We start from the raw sequence: 26,357 nt of genomic DNA, 5'->3' as shown, positions 1-26,357 counted from the left end.
GCTGAAATATTATTGTCTACCACAATCAGTCAATCCAATATGAGTCATGGAATTTTGATTTGAGTATTGGGAAAGTCATGGAAAATTCATGGAATTTTGATTCTCTGGAAGTGTACGAACCCTGATCCATTTACTTAGTCGCTTATCCTCACAAGGACTGGTCGCAGGAGTGCTGGAGCCTTTCCCAGCTGTCAACATGCAGGAAGCCGGGTACACCCTGAACTTGTTGCCAGCCAAATGGACAACAGTCACAATCACACCTAGAGCAAATTTAGTGTCTCCAGTTAATGCATGAGAAAACCCACGCAGCCACGGGGTGAACATGCAAATATTAAGCCCTGGTCCTCAGAACTGTGAGGCCAATCCTTATATATATATATATATATATATATATCCATCCATTCATTTTCTTTGCCACTTATCCCAGCTGTCAACGGGCAGGAGGCAGAGTACACGGTGAACTGGTTGCCAGCAAATCGCAGGTCACATCGAGACAAACAGCCACACTCACAATCACACTTCTGGGCAGTTTAGAGTCTCCAATTAATGCATGTTTTTGGGATATGGGAGGAAACCAGAGTGCCCGGAGAAAACTCATGCAGGCACGGGGAGAACATGCAAACTCCACACAGGTGGGTCCAGGATTGAACCCGGGATCTCAGAACTGTGACGCCAAAGCTTTCCAGCTGATCCACCGTGTCGCTGAGTCACAGTTGCACTCAGACCTCCAATCATGTGTGTATTTGAGTGTTGCATGGGATGAGAGTTGTGACATAGATGACAAGACTTGGTTGAACTGGAAGTTTTTCTGGGTGAGAGAGAGGACACAAATGTAATTATTTTTAATTACTGGCCTGTGCTTTTGGTACTCTGTAGGAGTCAATTGTTGTTATGTTGGTGTGTGATATTTACGATAAATCTGGCTGATCAAAGCTACAGTAAGTGTGTGCGGAGGGAATGATTTCCTTGTGTATGATGTTTCTCTGCCATAACACAGTAAAAAAAAATGTCACCATCTCTGACTGGTTGGCCACCCTTGCAAAATGAAAAAAAAAATCCTGTAAATGAAAAAAATATATCATGAACGAGAAAACACAAAAGATCAAAAGAGAAATTGTACTCCACAGATTTCAACGCGGATATGTTTTGGAACGTAACCTCCACGTTAAACAAGGGAATGCTGTTTAACTACAGTTACAACCGAATACACTGAATTCAAATTCTACGGTTCAGATTCAGTTTTTAATTTTTAGTTTGTAATTATTGAAATAAAATACTAGTAAGTCAAATTATGTAATTAAAATTAGGTTTTATCTTTATTCAAGTTTAGCTGGTGAAATTCAAATGTAAATGGTTCAAATTCAGTTTCTGGTGGCACATTTTTCAGTCCATACTATGAGAATTCCACAGTGGCTGTTGAATTTTGATTTCCTGTTCAACTTTCTCATGATGATTGCTTGACTTTGTAGTGTGTCGAAATACTGTATCAAATGCAAGGAGGCGATCGCCGTTGTTGTCATCAGAGCAGGGGACAAACACTGCAGGTAAGATGCACCTCAATATGTTTTACTGGTCCATAACCATTACTTTTAGTAAAATGTCCGAGATTACAGACACATTCCCAAAAAAATTGAAATATCATAGAAGTTTTTCCAGAACCCGATTCAAAAAGTTAAACCACTGATTATAAATCCAGTGCCCAAAATTAAAACAATCACAATTATTTATTTGTTCATTTTTTACATAATTTGGGCTTCCAGCTCACAAAACCCACAAAATCAGGAATCTAAAAAAATTGAAAATCAGCCCAAATTTTGCAGGCCACCATAATTGTTTCAAACTGTCACACACTAATCGTCCACGAAACACAAAGCAACTGCACCTTGTTGAAGTTGGCGAAGGCTGCAGACTTGACAAATGGCCAGAAGGACCATTATGGATACCTTCCAGAGGATCGGTAAGCCACAAAAAATCAGTGCTAAGGCTGGCTGTTCAGAATATATCCAAGGATATCAATGGAAGGACAAAATGTGTCAGGAGATGATGCACCAGCAAAAGAGATAACCGTGGGTTTCAGCGGATAATCAAGCAGAGAACATTCAAGAATTTAGCAGAGATCCAGAAAGAGTGTAATGAGCTGGGAGTTACATCTTAAAAAACATCACATTCAGACTCCAGACATCTAGAAGATGGGCCACAACTTTTGGGTTTCTTGGGTCAAGCCACTTGACCCTACAAAGTAAGCAATTCAACTAGTGGAAAAACAAAAAGGACTGGACTTGGCATTGATCAAGTTCCTTTTTTCTAATTGAAGTCATGTTTGCCTTTCATTCGGGTATCACGGTCCATTGGTTTTAAGGAAGACTGATGAAGAACAGATCCCCAACTGCTTGAGGTCCATTGTGAAATATTCTCCCCGCTGTCATAATTTGGGGTGCAAAGTCCAGTCTAGTTGTTGGCAAACTGTTTTCTTAAATCCAAAGGCACTGCAACAATCTCCCAGGGTGTTTTAGAGGACTTCATTATTAATCCTGCTAAAGATCTTTTTGGAGATGCAGATTTCAGCTCCAATGGACCTTTCTGACCTGTCAATCACTCGTACAATGATAGCCAATCAGATAGCCGCATTGTCTTCACCCCTGACTTGACACACCCCTCTTGCCGTATTGTCCCAAAAGCAATGCTGGTTGTTAGTAATGTGCTTTTGGAAAAGTTAATGTTAAAAAGAAAATGGTCCTCAGATGCACTTGGGGAACATGCAATACTGATGAAAGATATCCTGCTAGGTTACAAGGGGCCCGGTTGATTCATTTTGCAAAGCCTAAAACACATTTGACGAAGTGTCTATGATGGATTAAGGCTCGCGGAAGACTGCACGTACAATTAAATGTGGACTATATCAACAAACATAAGGCTGTATGTTTGAAATTTAATGAGGGAGAGGTATCTTCTCTGAGTTTGATTTCATTATTATCAATGCTTTATACATTGCAGGATAACTTTTACTTTGTTAGTGTACCACTGACTTGCTGAATGAAGTGTGTAATGTTTTATGTCGAAGAATCGGGTTAGTGATACTAAATGCACTGTCATGCAACAGAAATGTCTATTTGCTATTTGTATCACATCGGACTTTTACAGAGCACTTGGTTCGATTACGAGCCAAGTCAAATGAATACACCCACTCACTTATAAAGACTAGAATGATATTACTCGTGATCTTTCCAACTAAAAAGAACTCACCCTGCTTTACATGCGCAGTACGATTCCAATATTTTATCCTTTTGAATTTCAATTTGAAGTTTGTGAGGCGTCAAACTTTTTTGCATCGATTGCCAACATTTCACTGTAACTCTGACATTGCGTCCTGCTCCATCCAAAATCTTAATTCTGTGTACATATCCTTGCATGAAATAGTTGAGACCTCTTTGTAGAACTCTCTTGGACAAGTCTGACGGATTTGACAAAAAAACATACCCCAATATTATCTGGACTACGCGATAGAGAACCAAATTCGAACATGTTATGTTCAATCGCCATTTTGAAAGCTTGTGTGATACGGCTAAGGTGGCAGAGCTTAAGGTCGCCATCGGAAAGGTCCAGAGGACCTGGGCCCCGCAGATACTGCCAGAAACACCAAAACCTGGTTTGACGCCCATGCCATCACAGTGCTTGACTGGCCAGCCAACTCATTGGATGTCAACCCTATTGAGAATATCTGGGGTATTGTCCATGGAAATCTGGGCTTTCTTAACTCAGGCAATGGCACAGGCTGATTACCTCAATGCCACGGCACATCGAGTCTGTGATTGAAGCATAGGGATTCCTGACCTAGTACTGAAGATTAACATAGTTTTTGAAGTCCGATATTTTGATTTATTTTAATGTGACCTTTTTTTTTCCTTCAAAATGAAAGACAATCTATAAAAGTTATTTTTTGAATGGAATTATGGAAAACCTTTCCATCATATTACATTTTTTTGGACAGGGTGGTCTGTATTTGGCTGCTCAAGCACCCTTTAAGCTAGTTGATAGTCTTTTTGTTGTCAATGCAGTTGGTCATTTATTATTCACAATGCAGAGTGGTAAAATATTTTGCATTTCATGGCACAATAAATGTTGACGCTCCCACACCACCTGCCAACTCCAACTAGTACTTAGTACTGCCCAATTATTAATAATACAAAATAGAATGCTGAAGAGATAATAAACACAAAAAAGGTGGTAGGATATTTGGTATGAATTTCCACAATCTAGCATCGGTAATGGCAGATACCGTATTTTGATACTTTTTTCGGGGGCTGTGAACCCCGCAGCCTGTTTTCTGATGCACTTTATATATATATATATATATATATATATATATATATATATATATATATATATATATATATATATATATATATATATATATATGTAATTTTTTTTTTTTTCACTGGTGGGTATCAAAATTATCAAAAAATCTGTTTGAGTGCAATGCTTAAACATGGCCATTCCCTGTAAAGTTATGGGCATGCACTGATGCCTCCCGTCCTTAGAAGAACAAAGAATACCTCTGTCATGCGTAGAAGAAAACACAATGGTGAAAACAACTGACCACGAGAGAACGCTGTGTTTTGAGCCTGACTGCTTCTAGACAAATGGTTCCATCAGTTATTTTTAAGCAGATCACTATCCCAAAAGAAAAATTTGCATAAAGCAGAGTCGTTAAAGTTAACAAAAAAGGCTGGATGATGTAAAGTTTAATGGCTGAAATGGCATGGGAGTTTTTTGTCACTGAAAAAAAAAAAAAATTGCTTGTTTTGGACAGTATGAGGGGCCCACACAACAGATTCTGTGAAAACAGACATGAAATGATCAAACTCTATTACAGTTGTGATTCCTGGAGGTACAACAACATTTTTGCAACCCCTGGACATCCCCGTGAATCATGCTTTAAAAGCACCACTCCGCGGTGAGTGGGAGCCTTCGATGAGCAGCAGTGAAAAGTATTACAAAAACTGGTCACGTGCGAAGATCATCCTTCTCTGAGGTTTGCTAGTGGATTTTAAATGTGTGGACCAGTGTGAGAGTATCTACCATAATCAACGGCTTTAGAAAGGCTGGACTGCTACCACAGGAGCGGAACACAAATTCAGCGGTAACTGAGATGAAAATGACTAGGGCGACAGAGATATTGAAATGCTGTGTGACGCAGACATTGAGGCTCTGCAATTCTGATTCTGAAGACGTGGACTTAAGTGCATTCACTTAACAGGAAGAGGACGAAGAAAAACAATGACTTTCCTGTTTTATTTGAGCTGTTTTACTGCTGTGTTTCAGTCAAACAAGGTACAATATATTTTGCACTATAAGGCGCATCACATTATAATGCATGGCCTATTTAAAAACTTTTTTCACACATAAGGTGCACTGCATTATTCTTCTTCTTCTTTTCCTGTCGCCACAGCGTGTCATCTTTTGCCATCTTAGCCTATCTCCTGCATCTTCCTCTCTAACCCCAACTGCCCTTATGTCTTCCCTCACCACATCCATAAACCTCTTTGGTCTTCCTCTCGCTCTTTTGCCTGGGAGCTCCATCCTCAGCATCCTTCTACCAATATACTCACTCTCTCGCCTCTGAACATGTCCAAACCATCGAAGTCTGCTCTCTCGAAAGGCTTTTAGGTGCGCCTAATAGTGCGGAAAATACAGTATGTAAATAAATATGTTACAAAGTGTGTGTGTGTGTGTGTGTGTGTGTGTGTGTGGTGTGTGTGTGTGTGTGTGTCTGTATGTCTGTGTGTCTGTCTCACGAGCATGCAACAAGGGGTTGGACCCAAATGCAGGACTCGGAGGCAGTGACATGATGTTGAGGGTGGTTTTATTCCAGCCAGATGTCAGACTCAAGTAAGTAGTCCAAAAAGGCAGAGGCACAAAAACACGTGGCAACAAGCAAGGTCCAAAAACATGAAAACGAGGTCAGAATACTATGAGGCAAAAAACAAGACTTGACTTAGCTGTGTTGGTACAGGAACGCTGGCCCTGACAACGAAGCAAATACATAAGAAGAGGCTCGTATACTCACGCAGGTTAATGCAGTATCAAGCACAATGAACTGGTAAGTGAGAATGAAATGCACAAGGCTTATATCCCTGGCCCTATTAGCGTCAATAAGGTGCAGGTGAGGAGCTGCTGCCGGAGGTAGCTGCACCCAGGACAGTGGCCTGGCCAGGCACCTGATAGAGCCCCCTCTTATATCGTGGATCCCAGATGCGACAAAACAAAAACGACCTGGGGCGGGCAAAAAGGGGTCCTGAAGGAGAGCACAACCCCCCATCCCAGTCTATCCGGTAGCTGTCCAGGCCATCCAAAGCGAGGAGCTTGGCTGAGTAGTTCAGGAGGTACCAGCAGAGATGAGAATTTTCTGCTGATTCGTGGAATTTTTTTCAGCTGAAATTCTTTTTTTTTTTTAACGTGTAAATCCGTTGAGAAAATTTGGAGGTAGGGTACGGCTTGACGCGGGGCGAGGGTGTGATCAAGACCGGCCGCCAGTATCTGTCGGCAACACTAGTGAAATTAGTCACAGCTGTGATCGCGGAAAACGGCATTTAAGGCATTGCTTTCTGTTTGCATTTAATTTTGTGTTTATAATAACGACAACATTCCGACTTCAGGCAGCCTTTTGGCGGTATTTTCACTCCGATGTTAACATTTCATAGTGTTTGTTTACTGTTTACTATGGCATGGTTATAACTTATAGACATACGTACGCATATGTTATCGAGCGGTCTTCACTTTTGCCAGTATGGCGAAAGTCTTGGAGCGAAAAGATGAAGATCGTGCCAGGGAAATTGATAAAAACCACGGGATAAAAAACTGTTTCAGATGGGCAACTCTGAAACAACAGAGAGATTCTGATTTTTCCGACGCCCCTTCTGACACCGAAGCTCTTTTCGAAAAGGACAACAACACACAACCGAGTGAAGTTACCGGGGCAATATTACACTATTGTTTCGAGCCCTCAGGGCAATATTACACTATTGTTTCGAGCCATATTCAGATGATATGTGATCACTGCAAAACCGCATCCCCGTCCGATCCACTACCGCGTCGGAGATGAGCCATCACAACTCATCGCAGCCGGCCGGTGTGGCTTACGACAGAGCCGAGCGGTGCTGCTTTAGGGGGGTGCTCACAGACTCCACAATACTGAGCAACACAGTTGCGCCGGTGTGGCTGAGTTTCGGCGCTGGTGGCATATAAGGAGGAGGTGGAGCCGAGCCATGCTGCTTTTAGGGGTATGTTCAAAGCCACCGCAGTACGCGATGAACACTATCGAGACGAGGCTGAGTGAGACATTGTTGGCTGGGCGACGCGCACATCGACACATTTCATACGCGGGTCTTTTGTTACGTTATGAGAGAGACCGATTACATGGTCCGCCCCACACTATTATTTTTTTTAGTAGCTGTATGCCCACATCAACACATGTCATACGTGGATCTTTTGCTACGTGATGAGAGAAACCAATTACGTGGTCCGCCCCAAACTATTATTTTTTTTGAGTAGCTGTATACACACCAACCTGTTATTTGGAACCCTCGAAGCTCTCGTCCTCTGCACCCGTGCAATCCGTTTTTCACAACGAGGGTCTCTTTCAAACTTATGAAGGGAAATTCCATTCTCCCGAGTGTTCAAGCAATGTCCAGCAATGCAATGATCCGGCATTTTGGCTAACACGAAGGAACATCAAGCTACTTTCCTGGAGGTAAAACTAATGGAAACACACGAGTCCACGAGGGGGCGCCGCTGTCCTTTAGGTCACTTCCTGCTTCTTCTCGAAAACAAACTCTTGAGAGGATTTTCACGACGGGAGTTATAAAAAACTGTATATGTCAAAATCATGTTTTGTGGTGAAAAAACACGTGGGACGATATTGGCTGTGGGTTTTTCATTAATAATGTTCAAAAAATCATCCATTTCATGACAGGCCCACTTTAAAGTGTATGTCAGCACCCAATGCACCTTTTTGGTAATGTACAGTTTTTTTTAATTCAGAATTCGAATCTGAAGTCCGTGATGAATGAAACGTATTTTATTTTTCGATTATCGGCAACAAATTATTGCACATTGCTTGATCCACCGGAAAAACAGGACAAAACAGCAGAATTAGACAGCTCGATGCGATAGGTGACGACAGGTGACAAAATGGTGACCGTTGGAATACATTGTGAGAACGACGATGAATTTTCCGATATTTCAAGCGATGAACACTATTCTGCAGGGTCCCACGAAGACTGTGAAGAATACAACCTTCATAAAGGCGTTAAAGGTTATCAATTTGAGCCAGTTACACAGCACACATGTTCGAATGGAGACGAAATGTCTGGCCATGAAGTACCAGTCAGTTACAGGGAGCCCCAAATGGCTCGTGTTGGAAACAAAGACTGGTAAGCATTTCTGAAGTTCTTGTTTGGTTTAGTTAGTCATAAACTGAAATATTAAAGGCTTCGATATCCTGAATGTAGGTACGAAGTCTTCTGTCTTGTTTTAAAAATATGCAAACGCCGTATATTTAGCAAATAGTGACGCGACTTCCCGGCTGTTCATTGTCCAGCGCGGTGGACCTGCCTGTGGTTGTCTAAGACACTATCAGGAGTTATGCGATATGAGTCACTATTTTGCGTGTACAAGGCTCGTTTATTATTGTACCAAAACACACAGACGATAATGTAGTCCACAGTCTAAGTTGGTATATTTTCACAAATAAGGATTTCAATGAACGAAGTTCATTTAAGAGCAATAGCTGGTCTTAACTTGCTTCACCATTAATGTAATTTCACGTGCTAAACTGATGCCATAACAAGACAGTACCCAGACCCATCCAAACCCCATTTTAGTCACAATTTTTCCAAGATGTCATGAGCAAAACCGCAAAAATTTTCAATGAAAAAAGTAAACCGTTGTCTTGTTGTTCTGTTTGGGCACTAAATGTTTAAAATACAAAAGCAAAAGGGTTGGACGGTTCTGTTTACTGGACTGATATGGGTGTTTGAGCATGTAGAGATTTGTGAATGTGAACAGATTTTTATTTATTTGTTATATCCTCAGGTGTGCATGTAAATGGTGCATTCCTATGCAAACCACAGACGAGAGTTTTTGTTTCCATGAGAGTCAACATCTTCTTTTCCTTTTGGCTTGTCCTGTTAGGGGTCGCCAAAGCGTGTCATCTTTTTCTATCTAGGCCTATCTCGTGCATCTTCTTCTTCAACACCCACTGTCCTCATGTCCTCCCTCACGACATCCATCAATCTTTTCTTTGGTCTTCCTCTCGCTCTTTTGCCTCGCAGCTCCATCCTCAGCACCCTTCTACCAAAATACTCACTCTCTCGCATCCAAACCATCCCAAGTCTGCTCTCTCTACCCTTGTCTCCAAAACATTCAACTTTGGCTGTCCCTCTAATGAGCTTATTTCAAATCCTACCCAACCTGTTCACTCCAAGCGAGAACCTCAACATCTTCATTTCTGCTACCTCTAGTTCTGCTTCCTGTTGTTTCTTCAAAGCCACTGTCTCTAATCCGTACATCATGGCCGGCCTCACCACTGTTTTATAAACGTTGCCCTTCATTCGAGGAGAGACTCTTCTGTCGCATAGAACACCAGACACCTTACGCCAACTATTCCACCGCGCTTGGACCCGTTTTTTCACTTCTTTACCACACTTTACACACCATTGCTCTGTATTGTTGACCCCAAGTATTTGAAGTCATCCACCCTTCTCTTTGGAGCTTAACTCCTCCTCTGCCCCTCACATTCATGCACATACATTGTTTTAGTTCAGCTCATCTTCATTCCTCTTCTTTCCAGTGCGTGCCTCTGTCTTTCAAATTAATTGTTCCTCCGCCTGCTCAGGGTTAGGGGCTCAGCGCGGATCCCGGATGCAGTCCCACTACTACCTTAAATTCTTTTGACACACCAACGGCACACCTCACCACTGTTCTGCTGCCCTCATACATGTCCTGTGCTATTCTAACGTGTTTCTCCACCACACCAGACTTGCGCATGCAGCACCACAGTTCCTCTCTTGGTACTCTGTCAAAGGCTTTCTCTAGGTCTACAAAGACACAATGTAGCTCCTCTGACCTTCTCTGTACTTTTCCACGAGCATCCTCAAGGCCAATAATGCATCTGTGGTACTCTTTCTCGGCATGAAACCATACTGTTGCTCGCAGATACTTACTTCTGTCCTGAGTCTCGTCTCCACTGCTCTTTCCCATAGCTTCATTGTGTGTGCCTATTCACCAGAAAATGTCAGATTATCCAGACCAACTATAGTGCATGATGGAGCACCCAGGATTTATTGCCAGTCTGAACCCGTGGAGGTAACTTACAATTCCAAGAACAGTATCGGCAGCGACTGAATTTTCCACAACACGAGTCAGAGCTATTTTTGGAAAAAAACAAAACAAAACAAGACTTCTCCGAATCAGCGCAGCTTTTTGCCACTTACCTTCATCCATCCATTTTTTTCATCGCTTATCTTCACAAGGGTCATGGGAGTGCTGTAGCCTATCCCAGCTGTCATCATGTAGAAGGAAGTGGAGATCCCAACTGGACATCCCGGAGAAAAGCACACAGACACGGGGAGAACATGCTAACTCCACAAAGGTGAGCCAGGATTGAACCCGAGTCCTCATAATCGTGAGGCCAACGCTTTACACCTGCTCCTCCGTTTCCCCCTACTAAAATCTGCATTTGTCCAATCAATGCTTGTTCAAAGCCCCATTCTGGAAAATTGTCATATTTTCTCATTTTCAGGTTAATGCCACATACTGCTTACAAAATGCCTGTGAGATGGTGTTGGGAAATTTTTGGGCAGAAATAACCGCGTGCCACTTCCATCCTGCTTTGTGTCAAAGATTTGTGACACCTTTCCTGATTCAGAGGGCCAAGACTACACAGGATTTAAATACTCTGTCCTAATTTTGTTTTTCTTTGTGTAAATGTTGATGTATATGTTTGTATATGAAGTAAACATACATCACAGAAGTAGAATCATAGCATTTTTATTGAACTGTATGCTTATATTTTGTATAAATATGTTAAATAACATTAGGACAGAATTATTTGGTCTTTGAGAACACCTGAGGTATAAATACGTTGCAGTATTCTCTCTGCTGTCAGAAAGATGTGTTCCGTCATGAATTGGCACTTCAGTCTGGCAACTTTTGGAATGGACCAAAGATGGGGATTAAGCATCTGCTGGTTAGATGTCAACCTCTTGTGCAAAAGATGCTCCTGCAACATCTGTAATTAATAGAAAAATAAAGTTCAAAGTTTATAAAATAAGAAAAAATGTATCGATAAAACGTTAGCCTAGCTGGTAAAGCGTTGGCCTCATAGTTCTGAGGACCCAGTTCAATCCCGGCCCTTCCTGTTTGTTTGCATGTTCTCCCCATACCTGCGTGGGTTTTCTCCGTGCACTCCGGTGTCCTGCCATCCCATAAACATGCATTAATTAGTGACTAAATTGCCCCTGGGTGTGACTGTGAGTGTGACTGTCTGTCTCCATGTGCCCTGAGATTAGCTGGTGACCAGTTGACTGTGTAATCCTGCCTCCTCCGTTGACAGCTGGGATAGGCTCCAGCACTCCCGGTGACCCTCCTGAGGATAAGCGGCAAAGAAAATGGATTGATGGATGGTTAATTCTTGTTGTGCTATTAGCTGTCAAAACCGTGCAGGCGGTCGCAAAGAAGTAACTTTTCACCGGTAAGTGTGTTTCAGTTTAACATTCATAATTTATTATAATTATGAATGTGGAAAATATATCAGAACAATATTATGAAGGTCTGTACCTCCCATCACATATGTATATATATCCACATATATATGTGGATGGATGTACTGATGAAGCACAGGTTTATTTCATTCTATTCAATGGTTCACAAATTGTTTTGTTCTGTGAGTGACTAGTATGTAATACTGCTTGTTGTAATGTTATGTAATATTTTATTAAAATAAAAAAAAAAACCCTGCAACAAAATTAATAAATAAAAAAAATGGTTTGTATCCATTATCCATTTTCTTTGCCACTTATACTCACGAGGGTCACGGGATTGCTGGAGCCTATCCCAGCTTTAAACGGGCAAGAGGTAGGGTACACCCGGAGCTGATTGCCAACCAATTACAGGACACATCGAGACAAACAGCCACACTCAAAATCACATATAGGGTGTTAGGTCCAAAGCACGGACTTCTCGCTCAATGTGGACCCAGAGGCTCCGGCACCAGGATAAAATGATGAGACAGAGGCAGAGTTGTTTTTCACCAAACTGCAGTTTGGGGAGAGCTCGGGGGGAGAAGAACATATTCTCCACGCCCGCACGTAAGACTCTCTCCGAGCTTTCCCAAAACCACACATTTTATTGAGTTTTACACATAGGGCGGGGGAGAGCAGGTTTCACAAGACAAGCAAAGTTGTTTTGCAGAGACAGTTAATCTTCTCAAGGCCGGGTGTCCTCTGATTAGACACAGTTCTTCCTGTTACAAAAACCCACAAGAATGCAGCTATCATAAATGTGCAGTCACTTTGAGCTCTTAAGCTTCCCATAGACAAACTACACACACGCATCTTTGCACAGTAACAGAGTTATTAAGAGATTTATGACACATGAGGTGATACATTTCACAGGCCTCTGTGAAATGTGTAAGCTTATCTTACATTTCCCTCCTGTTGTGGATTTTTGGAACATCAATTGAGCTCAGTCCTATAACAGGTTTTAGAGCACAACATCATAATAATGCACAACATAGGTACCCAGTCAGGGGGAGGCGAAAACCCTCTTAATAGGGAAAAATTCCTCCCCTGCCCTCCGCTTGGAGCGACAGCCTCATGGCCTGGCTGAAAAGGGAATCAAATAAAAAATGGCAGAGAACACAGTAAACCTAAATAAAGAGGGAAAGAAAGCGGAGGACAGAGGTTACTAGCACATGTCCTCACCGGTGGGGTTTGGTTCTCAGTACCGCACCCGTAGACAGTAGGAAATCAGTCAGTATTTATACCGGGTCGTCACCATAGTCCGGGTCAGGGAAAAGATCAGGAAAGTGCACATCCACGTCTCTCTCTCCGCGATTTTGACAGCTGTGGGTGTGGTCAGGAGCACTGTGAATGGGCCTTCCCACCTCGGGCTGGACCAGCACTTCCTCTTGATGACCTTTATCAGCACCTGGTCTACTGGAGTCAGCGATTCCTGTGTGGAAGGGAGAGAAGGACCTGGCAGATCATTTGCTCTTTTCACATTGTGATTTTGGAAAAGTCTAAGCAGCCAGTCTGTCATGGGGTCAAGTTCCCCTTTTTCATCCTGTACTCCTGACGCTTCCCATAATGGAAGATGAAAAGGTCTTCCTTTTACTGCTTCAAAAGGTGTGATGCCTGTTACTGTTGGAACTATTCTCATGTATGTTTTGACTAAGGGCAAACACTCTGGCCATGGTTTCCCTGTTTCTTCCATGGTCTTTTTGAGTCTAAGTTTGATCGTGCCATTAGTTCTCTCCACTAGTCCTGCACTCTGTGGATGATAAGCACAGTGATGTTTTTGGCTGATCCCTAGATGTTGGGCCATTTCTCCAATAATTTGGTTAACAAAATGTGACCCATTGTCACTCCAAATAACTCTTGGAATACCGTGATCTGGGATGATGTTTTTACATATAGCTTTTGCTACTGTCAGTGCATCTGGCTTTTTTGCTGGGAAGATTTCTACCCATTTTGAGAATGAGCCCACTATTACTAAGCAGTATTTGTGTGGACCGGATCTGTTCAGTTCTATGAAATCCATGTGGATGATTTCAAATGGGTAAGACCCTTGTGGGCACTTCCCTCTTGTAGGTCTGACATTTCCCTGAGCATTGTGTTTGCAGCATGTGAGGCACGATCTGCAAAAATTTTTAAAATAGGTAATGAGGCCTTTGGTACAGTAGAAGTTATTTTCTACTATTCCCACCATCCCCCCTGTTGAGACATGGCTTGGCCCATGACTCAATTTAGCCACTGCTTGAAAAAGACTCCGAGGGAGGCAGGGTTTGTCCAAAACTCTGTAAATGCCCAGGGCGTCCATTTTTGCTCCTGCTGCAGTCCACTGTTGCTTTTCATTCGGCGGGGCATTGTCCTGCATGTCCTTCAGAACTTGGAGAGGGATGATGTCTTGCTTCTGCGAAGGATGTGTCGTTCGTTCACACTTATCTTCATCTGTGCTGTCTGCTTCTTCTTGAACATGGGTGTGGCTGGTTCCCATCACTGCTTGTTTTGCTGCTTGGTCAGCTTTAGCATTCCCTTGGGAGACTGGATCTGTGGCTTTCGTGTGGGCTTTGCACTTACAGACAGCAATTCTCCTTGGGAGTAGAACTGCTTGGAGTAAGGCTTTGAGCAGGTCAGCATGCTGGACTGGTTTTCCACTTGATGTTTGCATGCCTCTCCTGGCCCATTGTGCAGCAAAGACATGGAGCGTTGAATAGGCATATTGGCTGTCCGTATATATCGTGACCTCTTGACCTTGGAAGAGTTTGCATGCTTCTGTGAGTGCCACGATTTCTGCTGCCTGCGCTGACCAGTTGCCAGGGAGCTTTCCCGCTTTGAGTATTGCCTCTTCTGTTACCACTGCATAGCCTGTATTGTTCTTTCCATCAGGTGTCTTGGATGAGGACCCATCAACATAGACGACGTGACCTACTCCCAATGGAGTGTCTCTGAGATCTGGGCGTGGCTTGCAGCAGACTTCAGTTTTGTCTGTGCAGCTGAGCGGGTCTCCATCTTCTGGAGTTGGCAACAGGGTTGCAGGGTTGAGAGTGTTGCATCGCTGTATGGTCAGATGTGGTTGTGAGAGTAATGTAGCAGTAATGCTGAGGTGTCTAGCTGGTGACAGAAATGACATCTTGGACTGAGTGAGCAGGATGTCCACCGCGTGGCTGACTTTCAAAGTGAGTGGATGAAACAGGACTATTTCCGCTGAAGCTTGTACTGCCATTGCTGCTGCACAAACTGCTTGAACAAACACATGGTGGCAGTGCAGAAGCGACGGGGTCTAGTTTCTTGGAATAGAATCCCACAGGGCGTGTTTTCCCACCATGATCTTGTAGCAGCACGGAAGTCATGAATCCTTCTCTGCAGTCTGCGGTTTGGATAAATGGTTTGTCATAGTTCGGGAGGGCTAACACCCCGGAACTGGTGATGTGCTGTTTGAGTTCACTGAAAGCTTCTTCTGCTTGTGGTGTCCACGTTATTGGAGCTTTGAGTTCCATCTTGTGAGCATAGATGAGGTCTTGAAGTGGTTAGTCATTGATGCATAGTTTGGAATCCAACTTCGACAGTAATTGGTCAAACCGAGGAACATCATCATTTGTCTCTTTGTGGTTGGTTTTGGAGCCTCTTGAACTGTTCTTCGTCTGTCATCTGTGAGTCTCTTGCCATGTTTAGAAAGTCTGTGTCCCAGGAATGTGACTTCCTTGAGACAGAATTGGAGTTTTGGGAGCGATGCTTTGTTTCCAGTAGTTGCTAAATGTTTGAACAATGCCAGTGATTGCTGCTGGTTCTCTTCCGCTGTGGGGCTAGCAATGAGGATGTCATCCACATAGATAAGTATTTGAGTAGTTGGTGCGTGTGGATGCAAATTGACACATCTAGTGATTTCGGTGGAGAAGATCGTGGGGCTCTCACAAAATCCTTGTGGCAACGTGGTGTAAGTGTACTTCACCCCATCGAAAGTGAAGCCAAACCAGCCTCTAGCAGATGGATGCAGTGGGATTGAGAAGAATGCATTGCTGAGGTCAATAACTGTGAAGAACTCTTGATTTGGCTTTAGTTCGTTTAACAGGCTGTGTGGATCTGGCACACAAGGAGCCCTTGACTTGACAGCCGCATTCACTTGTCTTAGATCTTGGACCAGTCTCCATGATTGTGAGTCAGCCTTTTTCACAGGAAATATTGGTGTGTTGCACTCTGCTGTGTCGTCTTCAATCAAGATCCCTGCTGTCAACATATTCTGAATGACTGGTCTGATTCCTTCTTTAGCATCTGGTTTCAATGGATATTGTCTCACCCGTAGTCTGTAGGTCGTTTTTGGTTCTATCTTTGCTGGTATGGCAGTTGTCATCAAGCCAACATCAGTTTTGGATGAGGCCCACAATTGGGATGGCACTCCTGGGAAGTCCGTTGCGGCATAATTAGCCATCACTGCCTCCTGTCATGCATTGAGATGTTTGGTTGGAGTGGCCGTGGTTTGCCAGTAGAGCTTTCTTAGTCTCACTTCTCCCATGGGATAGGTCGTGCAAGTGAAATACCTTCCTCCATGATCCTTCCAATTCTGAAGGCCTGGGTATTGGAACGCGAGGGCCAGTCCCGCCATGCTTTTCCAGCTCATTCCTGGACTCCGAGATAGGGAGACATGGTACAACTTTCTGGGATTCAGGCTTTCAGCTTTTGGAGGAATTGAGACTACTGCCCATGCTTGTCCTTCATCCGTGGCTACTATGTGATTTATGATGATCTTGGTGGGTCCAAGTTGGTTGAACCTCTTGACCCAATCTGCACTTGTTTTTTTTCTCTTGAAATACTTGAGAGTAACATGGAGTGGCCATTTCACTTGTGGAATTCCCAGTTTTGAGGTGAGCATCTGTGTTGCAGTTCTTTCTAGGTCACGGACAACTGAGGTTGGACCAACGTTGTCAAGGTCCAGTGAATAAAATTCATCCGTTTCCTTGGCTGACACACGCGTCCATCTGTTCCATAGTTTTGATTGGTTTGATCCCATCTTCCATGGCAATCAGGTTTATTTTCAGTGCTGTCAATAGGTCTCTGCCCATTAGATTCACAGGGCAGGTGTTGCTCATAACAAACTTGGTTTCAATTTGTTGGCCATCTTCATCCTCTACCAACACCGGGTGAGACCATAGTTCGCGTTGTGCTAGGCCTCCAGCTCCTATCACTATGATTTGTCTTCTGGAAGCTTTTACTCCCTTAACTGGATCTATCAGGACTGAATGGTCTGCTCCAGTGTCACATAAAAATTTTGTTGGTTTTTTAAATGGCCCAACTTTGAGCCACCGAAATGGTTTGGGTCTTAAGCGGTCTTCCAGATTTAAGATGGAGAGGTCAAAAACTTGGATTGATGATGCTTCCTCCGGGTCTGGTGGTTCTTCTGGCTCATCACCCTCATCTTCTTCTCCCTCTAATAGTCATTGATCATATTGTGGATTGAATGGGGGGTCTCTTGGTGGTTCTCGGTTGCTCCCTCCCTTCCGGTTGTCCGGGAGGGGGCATTCACGTGCCATGTGTCCCTCTTTCTGGCAGTTGAAACACTTCTTGGGACTCCTGCATTCTCTAGTCAGGTGTCCTGGTTTCCCACAGTTGTAGCACTTCAGGCTTGGTCCCCCTTTTTGTTGACCTTGACCTCTTCTTTGACCTCTCCCTTCTCCTCCCCTTTGCATAGCGTACACCTCAGAGGACTCGTGTGTCTCAGTAGACGTCGCCATTCCTCTTATGGCTGCAGTCAGCGCTGCCATGGCTGTTGTGCTGTCCATTCCCTTCCTTCTTCTATGGTTCTCCTCTGCATGACTGGCCCAGTCCATCAATTGGTTGGTGTTCAAAGTTCTGTGAGTCACACAGTGTTTTTGGATAAACCCGCTGATGTGTGGTTGGAAACCGTCCATAAGGCATTGTCTTAGCTGGCTGTGGTAGGGACCATTGTCGTTAGCATCTTCAGGCAGCCCACTGTTGGTTTTGAATATTCCTTCCAGTCTGATCTTGAAATCATGGACTGATTCTTCTGGTTTCTGGCGGCACTGTCTGATTTTGCTGTAATCTGGTGGCTTCTGGTAAGCTGTCATTACTCGCTCCAGTACTTCATTCATCCTGGTAGTCAGGAGGGGGTCATCTGGGCGTAGGATTGGTCCATTGTTTCCTCCACGGGGGTTAAAATTTCCTCTCACTCTTCCCCAACGATGTTTCAGTGCTGTCTTGAATGCTGTCTCCACTTCAGTCCCATTAAGGTGAAAAGAGCTTTTTAGTTCTCTGAAATTAGAACACCAGGAAGCTGGGTCTGTCTCTGGATCCCCCAGGCCTGTACAGGCTTCAGAACATTCAGTTGCTGTCCATGGCCTTGGCACTAGGATGGTGGGTTCGTTATCTCCATCCATCCCATAATGAGGATTGGCAACAGCATACAGTGGGTACATCTCTGCAGCTCCACTTGTAGTTCCACTTGGCCCCGCTGGGTGGCGTTGTGTCCTTGCTGGGGTCTGCTCCTGCCAATCAGATAAGCTGGGGTAGATCTTCACTTTTGTCTCATCAGCCCTCCGGCGTCCCCCTCTGGTGGTGATCGGCGAGAATGCAGGGGCTGCAGGATCCGTTGCTTCTCTCCAGTCTTCTTCTTCCTCTTCAGCCCCGCCTTCTGCTGGGCTCTGGCTCACTGCTCGGGTGGTTTCACTTCCTCTTGCGCTTGCAGCTTGCTGGTGTGCGTTTCCTGTTGCTGATCTTCTCTGTGGCGCGGTTGTTTCTGCATCTGGCTTGATGCCAAGGACGGCAATCAACGGGTCGGAAATCATATTTATTGACCCATTTTCTCAAATACTCACAACTACCCGGATGATGTCTCTGCATAAATTTCACATCAGGAGGTTCAGCCACCTCTTTTGTCTCTGCTTGTCCCATTTTTTGTCATTTGTTGCTCCTAAGGCGAGATTTATTTTAGAAAATTCTGAATTTTGACGGGTGTGGTTGGGGCTCACGAACCTCCTCCTCCTCTGATAACTTGTGCAGCGTCCTGCAGCGTTTACTCTATTTTAGTTTCACCGAGAAACTTCGCGTATGCAGAAACCTATTCTGCTTGGTCTCACCTAGAGACTTACACGTATTTTACTCTATTTTAGTTTCACCTAGAAACTTCGCGTATGCAGAAACCTATTCTGCTTGGTCTCACCTAGAGACTTACACGTATTTTACTCTTTACAGAAACCTATTCTGTCTGTGTCTCACCTAGAGACAAGTTTTAAAAGGCAGGAAGTATCGGAGCGGTCCTCACACACCAATTTTAGTCTCCTATTTTAACGTAATTTTACTACTTGTTAAATCTGGGTTTATTTCCGCTCTATTTTTAGATGTTAAGTTATACCATATAACCATCCTATGAGACCAAATAAGTTTTATCCTACCTCAGTGCCGTGGCCCTGGTCCGTTGGGACCTGTCACCCGACGGTCCGGTCCGGCGCTGGATCAGCGATGCGACCGATCCTTCAATGGAGGACACTGGTACCAGATTCTTGGTCTCGTTGATCCCGCGTCGTTCCAGACGTCAAGCTGTTGGGTCCCGGGTTTCGGCACCAGAGAAATGTTAGGTTAGATAAAATGATGAGACAGAGGCAGAGTTGTTCACCAAACTGCAGTTTGGGGAGAGCTCGGGGGGAGAAGAACATATTCTCCACGCCCGCACGTATGACTCTCTCCGAGCTTTCCCAAAACCACACATTTTATTGAGTTTTACACATAGGGCGGGGGAGAGCAGGTTTCACAAGACAAGCAAAGTTGTTTTGCAGAGACAGTTAATCTTCTCAAGGCCGGGTGTCCTCTGATTAGACACAGTTCTTCCTGTTACAAAAACCCACAAGAATGCAGCTATCATAAATGTGCAGTCACTTTGAGCTCTTAAGCTTCCCATAGACAAACAGTACACACACGCATCTTTGCACAGTAACAGAGTTATTAAAAGAGATTTATGAAACATGAGGTGATACATTTCACAGGCCTCTGTGAAATGTGTAAGCTTATCTTACAAGGGCCAATTAATGTTTTTGGGACGTGGGAGGAAACCCACGCAGGCACGGAGAGAACATGCAAACTCCACACATGAAAGGGTGGGATTGAACATGGGCTCTCAGTACTGTGAGAGCAATGCTTTCCAGCTGGTCCACCATGTCGCCATTTGTACACATTTTCCTGTTTTTCTAGTTGTGAATGGTCAAAGTATCTGCGGTAATAAAATATTTTGCGCTAAGTACGACATGTGCTTCTGTCATTCAACCATGTAAACAGTGTTCAATGTTTTCAGGGAATAAAAAATTATCAACATACCTCTGCAACTTGTCTTTTAACAAAAGCTCTTTGCAGTTTTGGTCCTTTGTGTGGGGGGGCTAAGCTTGTTGACACATGTCCAGATTCAGGTGAAATGTTCACTGCATGTGACAGTGTTTACTGGGTTTGGAAAATTAGCCCTCTTCGTTTGCACAAAGCTTACCCACTGTCTTCTGAGGCTTGGGTCTTTGGGAAAATAATGCACACTGTATCTAGAATTATTCGAATTACCACAAAACTGAAACACACACGTGTTCACCATTGTTATGGATTGGTTTTAGTTTACAGTCACTGAGGAATTCTCGAAACCAGCTCATGTAAGTCGCACCACCGGTCAACCTTGAGTGACATCAGAGGATCCGCCCCCGAAATTAGTAATTTTTCAGGTGATGGAAACTAGGTCAAAGTTCGCAGACTTTAATTCAAAAACACATTTTTTGGTAAAAACATCTAACAGGATACATATTTTATGGGACAGTTGAACATATATTTTCATCAAGATAAGATAATTTGGATTAGAAATTACACTTTACAATCTCTTTAAGTGGACTGACAGACCGTTCCTTATTCCACACCCCTGTCCTTTGTTCCAACTGAATTATTTTGATATCTAATACTTTTTGTCTGCTTTTTTTGTGTTAGGGACTGTTTTGAGCAATACTTCCGTCACAAATTCAGGGCTATACTGGGAAAAAACAGAGTCATTTTCCCTGGAGAAAAGGTATGGTGTTTTCTTTGCATTACAATCGTAATGTGCATCTGTTTTTTTTTTATATTGCTTAAGACTAACAATCATATCACAAATACCGTGCCAAGCCAAGAGTTGCGACAACTAACAGAAGTGACATTATAGGAACCAATTGTCTTCTTTTACTTTCAGATTGTCCTGTTAGGGGTCGCCACAGCGTGCAATCTTTTTCCATTTTAGCCTATCTCCTGCATCTTCCTCTCTCGCCCCAACTGGCCTCATGTTTCCCCTTACAATATCCATCAACCTTCTATTTGGTCTTCCTCTCACTCTTTTACCTGGCAGCTCCATCCTCAGCACCCTTCTACCAATGTACTCACTCTCTCGTCTCTGGACATTTCCAAACCATCGAAGTCTACTTTCTCGAACCTTGTCTCCAAAACATAAAATTTTTGCTGTCCCTCTAATGAGCTAATTTCTAATCCTATCCAACCTGCTCACTCCAAGAGAGAACTTCAACATCTTCATCTTTGCCACCTCCAGCTCTTCTTCCTGTTGTCTCTTCAGTGCCACTGTCTCTCATCCGTACATCATGGCGGCCTCACCACCTTTATAAACTTTGCCCCTCAGCCGAACAGACTCTTCTGTCACATAACACACCAGACACCTTCCGCCAGCTGTTCCAACCTGCTTGGACCAGTTTCTTCACTTCCTTACCACACTCACCACTGCTCTGGAAAGTTGACTCCCTCGCTATCTCTTTTCCCTGTCGCCTCACTCTTCCCCCTCCGCCTCTCTCAATCACGCACATATATTGTTTTACTTCGGCTAATCTTCATTCCTCTCCAGTGCATGCCTCCATCTTTCTAATTGTTCTTCCACCTGCTCCCTGCTTTCACTGCATACCACGATATCATCTGCGAACATCATGGTCTAAGGGGATTCCAGTCTAACCTCATCTGTCAGCCTATCCATTACCAAAGCAAACAAGGAGGGGCTAAGACCTGATCCCTGATGCAGTCACAATTCCACCTTAAATTTTTCTGTCACAGCTACGGCACACCCCACCACTGTTCTGTTGCCATTATACATGTCCTGTAGTATTCTAACATATTTCTCTGTCACGCCAGATTTGCGCATGCAGTACCACAGTTCCTCTCTTGGTACTCTGTCGTGTGCTTTCTCGAGATCCACAAAGACACAATGTAGCTCCTTTTGACCTTATCTGTACTTTTCCACTAGCATCCTCGAGACAAATAATGCATCTGTAGTACTCTTTCTCAGCATGAACCCATACTTTTACTCTCAGATACTTATTTCTATCCTGAGTCTACTCTCCATAACTCTTTCCCATATTTTCATTGTGTGGCTCATCAACTTTATTCCTCAAAAGTTCCCACAGCTCTGAACATCGCCTTTGTTCTTAAAAATGGGACCTAGCACTCTTTTCCTCCATTCTTCAGGCATCTTCTCGCCTGCTAGTATTCTGTTGAATAAGTTGGTCAAAAACTCCACAGCCATCCCTCCAAATTGCTTCCATACCTCCACCAGTATGTCATCAGGACCAACTGCCTTTCCATTTTTCATCCTTTGAAGTGCCTTTTTAACTTCCCCCTTACCAACCATTGGCACTTCCTGGTCCTTCACACTTCCTTCCTCGTCTACTCTTCCTTCTTCATTCGTCAACTTTTCAAAGTATTCTTTCCATCTATTTATCACGCTACTGGAACCAGTCAACACATTTCCATTTCTATCCTTAATCACCCTTACCTGCTGCCCATGTCTAACCATCCGTCTGGCCAACCTGTAGAGATTCTTTTCTCCTTTCGTGTGCAACCTGGTGTACATGTTGTCATACGTCTCTTGTTTAGCCTTCGTCACCTATACCTTTGCCCTACATCGCATCTCAATGTATTCCTTTCGGCTCTCCTCAGTTCTCGCTTTGTCCCACTTCTTCTTCGCTAGTCTCTTTCCTTGTATGACTTCCTGTATTTTGGGGTTCCACTACCAAGTTTCCTTCTCCCCTTTCCTCCCAGAAAACACACCAAGTACTCTCCTGTCTTTCTCTCTGATCACATTGGCTGTAGTAGTCCAGTCTTCTCGGAGCGCCTCCTGTCGAGAGGCTGCCTCACCTGTTTCCCAAAGGCCGCACAACATTCTTCCTTTCTCAGCTTCCACCACATGGTTCTCTGCTCTATCTTTGTCTTCTTAATCTTCCTACCCACCACCAGAGTCATCCTACACACCACCATCCCATGCTGTTGACCTACACGCTCCCCTCCCACTGCCTTACATTCAATAACCTCTTTCAGGTTACATTGTCGGCACAAAATATAATCCACCTGTGTGCTTCTACCTCCACTCTTGAAGGTCACTCTACGTTCCTGCTTCTTCTGGAAAAAAAGTGTTCACTACAGCCATTTGTATCCTTTTTTGCAAAGTCCACCACCATCTGTCCCTCAATGTTCCTTTCCTGGATGCCGTACTTACCCATCACTTCTTCATCGCCGCTGTTTCCTTCACCAACATGTCCATTAAAATCTCCACCAATCACTACTCTCTCTCTGTCTGGGATGCTCAGAACTACTTCATCTAGTTCCTTTCAGAATTTCTCTTTCATCTCAAGGTCACATCCTCTCTGTGGTGCATAGCGACTAATCACATTGTACAGAACACCTTCCATTTCAAATTTCAACCTCATCAATCGATCTGATACTCTTTTCACCTCCAAGACATTCTTAGCCAGCTCTTCCTTTAAAATAACCCCTACTCCACTTCCCTCCACATCTACTCTCTGGTAAAATAATTGAAACCTTTCTCCTAAACATTTAGCCTTACTACCTTTCTATCTGCTCTCAATATATCAACCTTTCTCCTCATCATCATGTCAACCAACTCCTGAGCTTTGCCTGTCATAGTGGCAACATTCAAAGTCCCTACACTCAGTTGTAGGCTCTGTGTATTCCTCTTCCTCTTCTGCCGATGAATCCGATTTCCTACTCCTTCTTTGTCTTCGACCCGCAGTTGCTGAATTTCCACCGACGCCCTGCAGGTTAGAGGTGCCGGAGGTGGGCATTGTTAACGCGGGCCACGACCGATCTGTTATGAGATTCTTTAGGTGAACGCTCATATTTATTTGGCAGAGTTTTTGGCCGGATGCCCTTCCTGACGCAACCCTATGCATTTATTCGGGGTTGGAACCGGCCTACAGATTGCACTGGTTTGTGCCCCCCATAGGGCTGCATTGTAGGAACCAATTGTGATACATGAAAATCATCAAGTATAATTGAACATGTTCAAACGGTAAACGACATGTTCAAATGACTTCAGGTCACGTTTGAATTTGATAATTATTCTTGCATATTTTCAATAGAAAATAATTGGAATTAAACTTGATGAATCCCTTTGCTGGTTGAAATTTGTCCTTTCTCAGGTCCTTACTTCATGGATGAATATTTTCCATGGAATTCCAAGTTTTTTCAGATGAAAATGTCATTGTTGTGAAACGTGTAGGCGAGGTTGTGATCAAGACCGGCCGCCAGTATCTATCGGCAATGCTCGTTGTGAAATTAGTCACAGCTGTCGTAGCGGAAAACGGCATTGCTATTTACGGCATTTAACACTCAGCTAAATTCAGTGACCACTAATTGGGGTCCCGGTAAGGCTGGCTTCAAGTGTTTTCTTTTCACTTCATCTCTTATGATCTTTGTTTTTCTACTTTTAGGTGCTGCTGGCTGTTTCTGGAGGTCCCTCTTCATCTACAATGCTCAGACAAGTTGAAGAGGTCTGTCTGTCTGCCATTTTTTTTCACCGTGACCTATTGGATTCTTATGTGGACAGTTCACCCCAGTAGACACTATTTTTAACTTGATCCCCCTCTGAAATTATATTACAAAGGGGTAGTTATTGGACTTTTTTAAAGACCAACATGATCAATTATCCTGTCCTATCCTGGGTCATGTTAAATGAGCCCCCCCCCCCACACACACACACACACACAATTTATTTGGAAAACTGTTGTGGCTGACGATCATAAATGTTGAACATTTTTAGTGACTATGACAAAAAAATCTTGGCTTATATACTGTGGTCAACACAGAGGCCTTTTCAACCAGAGATTCTGTGATTGTGACAGAAAGGCAATGGAATTGACCTGAATCTTGCGCGATTGCCAGAATGCCAGACTTCATAAACTGCACAGAAACTGATTTAATTCAGTGCTTATACATCATATCCTCCAAGTCTAGAAATGACAAGGACACTTCCTAGTAGGCCAACAATTTGCATAGTCGCTTTTATTTCTTCTTCTACTACTCTTTGTATTTTCTATCCATCTGGATGCTCTCTAACACAATGGTTCTTACAGATTAAACCTGATACAGCAGCAGATTTTTGGTTTGGTAGAGACTCATTTGTCGGTGGACAATTTATTTTGGCGTTCAATTTTCATGACAGATATACTCCCACAGTGGCTATGGCCCTGTCTTTATCTATGCCACTGATTACTTGTGACAGGCAATCCAACTAAACACTCTTCCACTACATGGCAGAAGGTACAATTTACCTGCATATTCATGTATTCATTCGTACAACCCCATAATAGCTTTGTTTTCAATGAAACAGGCCCAGATTTCACTAGAAATTAATTTGTGGAAAACTGTGGCAAGATCTTATTTCAGTGTATTTTTTGTGACATTTGTTTGTCCCATGATGATTTTTTTTCATGTAAAATATGTGCCTTGGCTCAGGAAAAGGTTTGAAACCGCTATTCTAATTGAAATTGGAAAAGGCCTGATGGCATACAATGGGGTTTCTCCTTGTTTTCATTTTGGCTTGTCCCGTTAGGAGTCGCCTCAGCATGTCATCTTTTTCCATGTAAGCCTATCTCCCTACATCTTCCTCTCTTACTCCAACTACTTCTTCTTCTTCTTCCATCACAAAATCCATCAACCTTATCTTTGGTCTTCCTCTCGCTCTTTTCCCTAGTAGCTACAGCCTTAGCACCCTTGTGCCAATATACTCACTCCCTCACCTCTGGACATGTCCAAACCATCGAAGTCTGCTCTCTTGCACTTTCTCGACAAAATATCGAACTTTGGCTGTCCCTCTAATGAAATCCTTTCTAAACCTACCCAACCTGCTCAATCTGAGAGAGAACCTCCACATCTTCATTTCTGCCACCGCCAGCTCTGCTTCCTGTTGTCTCTTCAGTGGCACTGTCTTTAATTTGCATGTCATGGCTAACTTCACCACGATTTTATAAACTTTGCCCTTCATCCTAGCAGAGATTCTTCTGTCTCATAACACACCAGACACCTTCTGCCAGCTGTTCCAACCTGCTTGACACGTTTCTTCACTTCCTTACCACATTCAGCATTGCTCTGGATTGTTGACCCCAAGTATTTGAAGTCATCCATCCTCACTCTCTTCTCCCTGGAGCCTCACTCTTTCACCTCCACCCCGATCACTCACAGACATATTCCGTTTTACTTCGGCTAATCTTCATTCCTCTCCTTTCCAGTGCATGCCTCCATTTTCGAATTCTTTCTCCACCTACTACCTGCTTT

The 26,357-nt window shown here is 43.6% G+C and overlaps 1 protein-coding gene across 7 annotated transcripts in view; it reads left to right on the top strand.

Moving 5' to 3' along the window:
* The window catches only part of ctu2 (cytosolic thiouridylase subunit 2 homolog (S. pombe)), a 103,256-nt gene that overhangs the window by 12,163 nt on the left and 64,736 nt on the right, over window positions 1-26,357 (top strand). The window contains exons 2-8 of one of the 7 annotated variants that reach the window (XM_061836209.1): window positions 1,470-1,544; window positions 5,810-5,889; window positions 6,014-6,100; window positions 10,263-10,365; window positions 10,533-10,651; window positions 20,745-20,823; window positions 24,515-24,574. In XM_061836209.1, the coding sequence (XP_061692193.1) occupies window positions 6,093-6,100; window positions 10,263-10,365; window positions 10,533-10,651; window positions 20,745-20,823; window positions 24,515-24,574 (369 nt within the window). In that variant the 5' untranslated portion in view covers window positions 1,470-1,544; window positions 5,810-5,889; window positions 6,014-6,092. Of the gene's footprint in view, window positions 1-1,469; window positions 1,545-5,798; window positions 5,890-6,013; window positions 6,101-10,262; window positions 10,366-10,532; window positions 10,652-20,744; window positions 20,824-24,514; window positions 24,575-26,357 lie in introns of those variants that run through there. The other 6 variants (XM_061836208.1, XM_061836207.1, XM_061836213.1 and 3 more) reach the window with 6 other exon arrangements.

The sequence above is a fragment of the Syngnathoides biaculeatus genome, chromosome 12 (assembly GCF_019802595.1).
Source record: "Syngnathoides biaculeatus isolate LvHL_M chromosome 12, ASM1980259v1, whole genome shotgun sequence".
Lineage (NCBI taxonomy): Eukaryota > Metazoa > Chordata > Actinopteri > Syngnathiformes > Syngnathidae > Syngnathoides > Syngnathoides biaculeatus.
The sequence above is the reverse complement of the archived record's forward strand: the minus strand, read 5'-3'. Positions and strand labels throughout refer to the sequence as shown.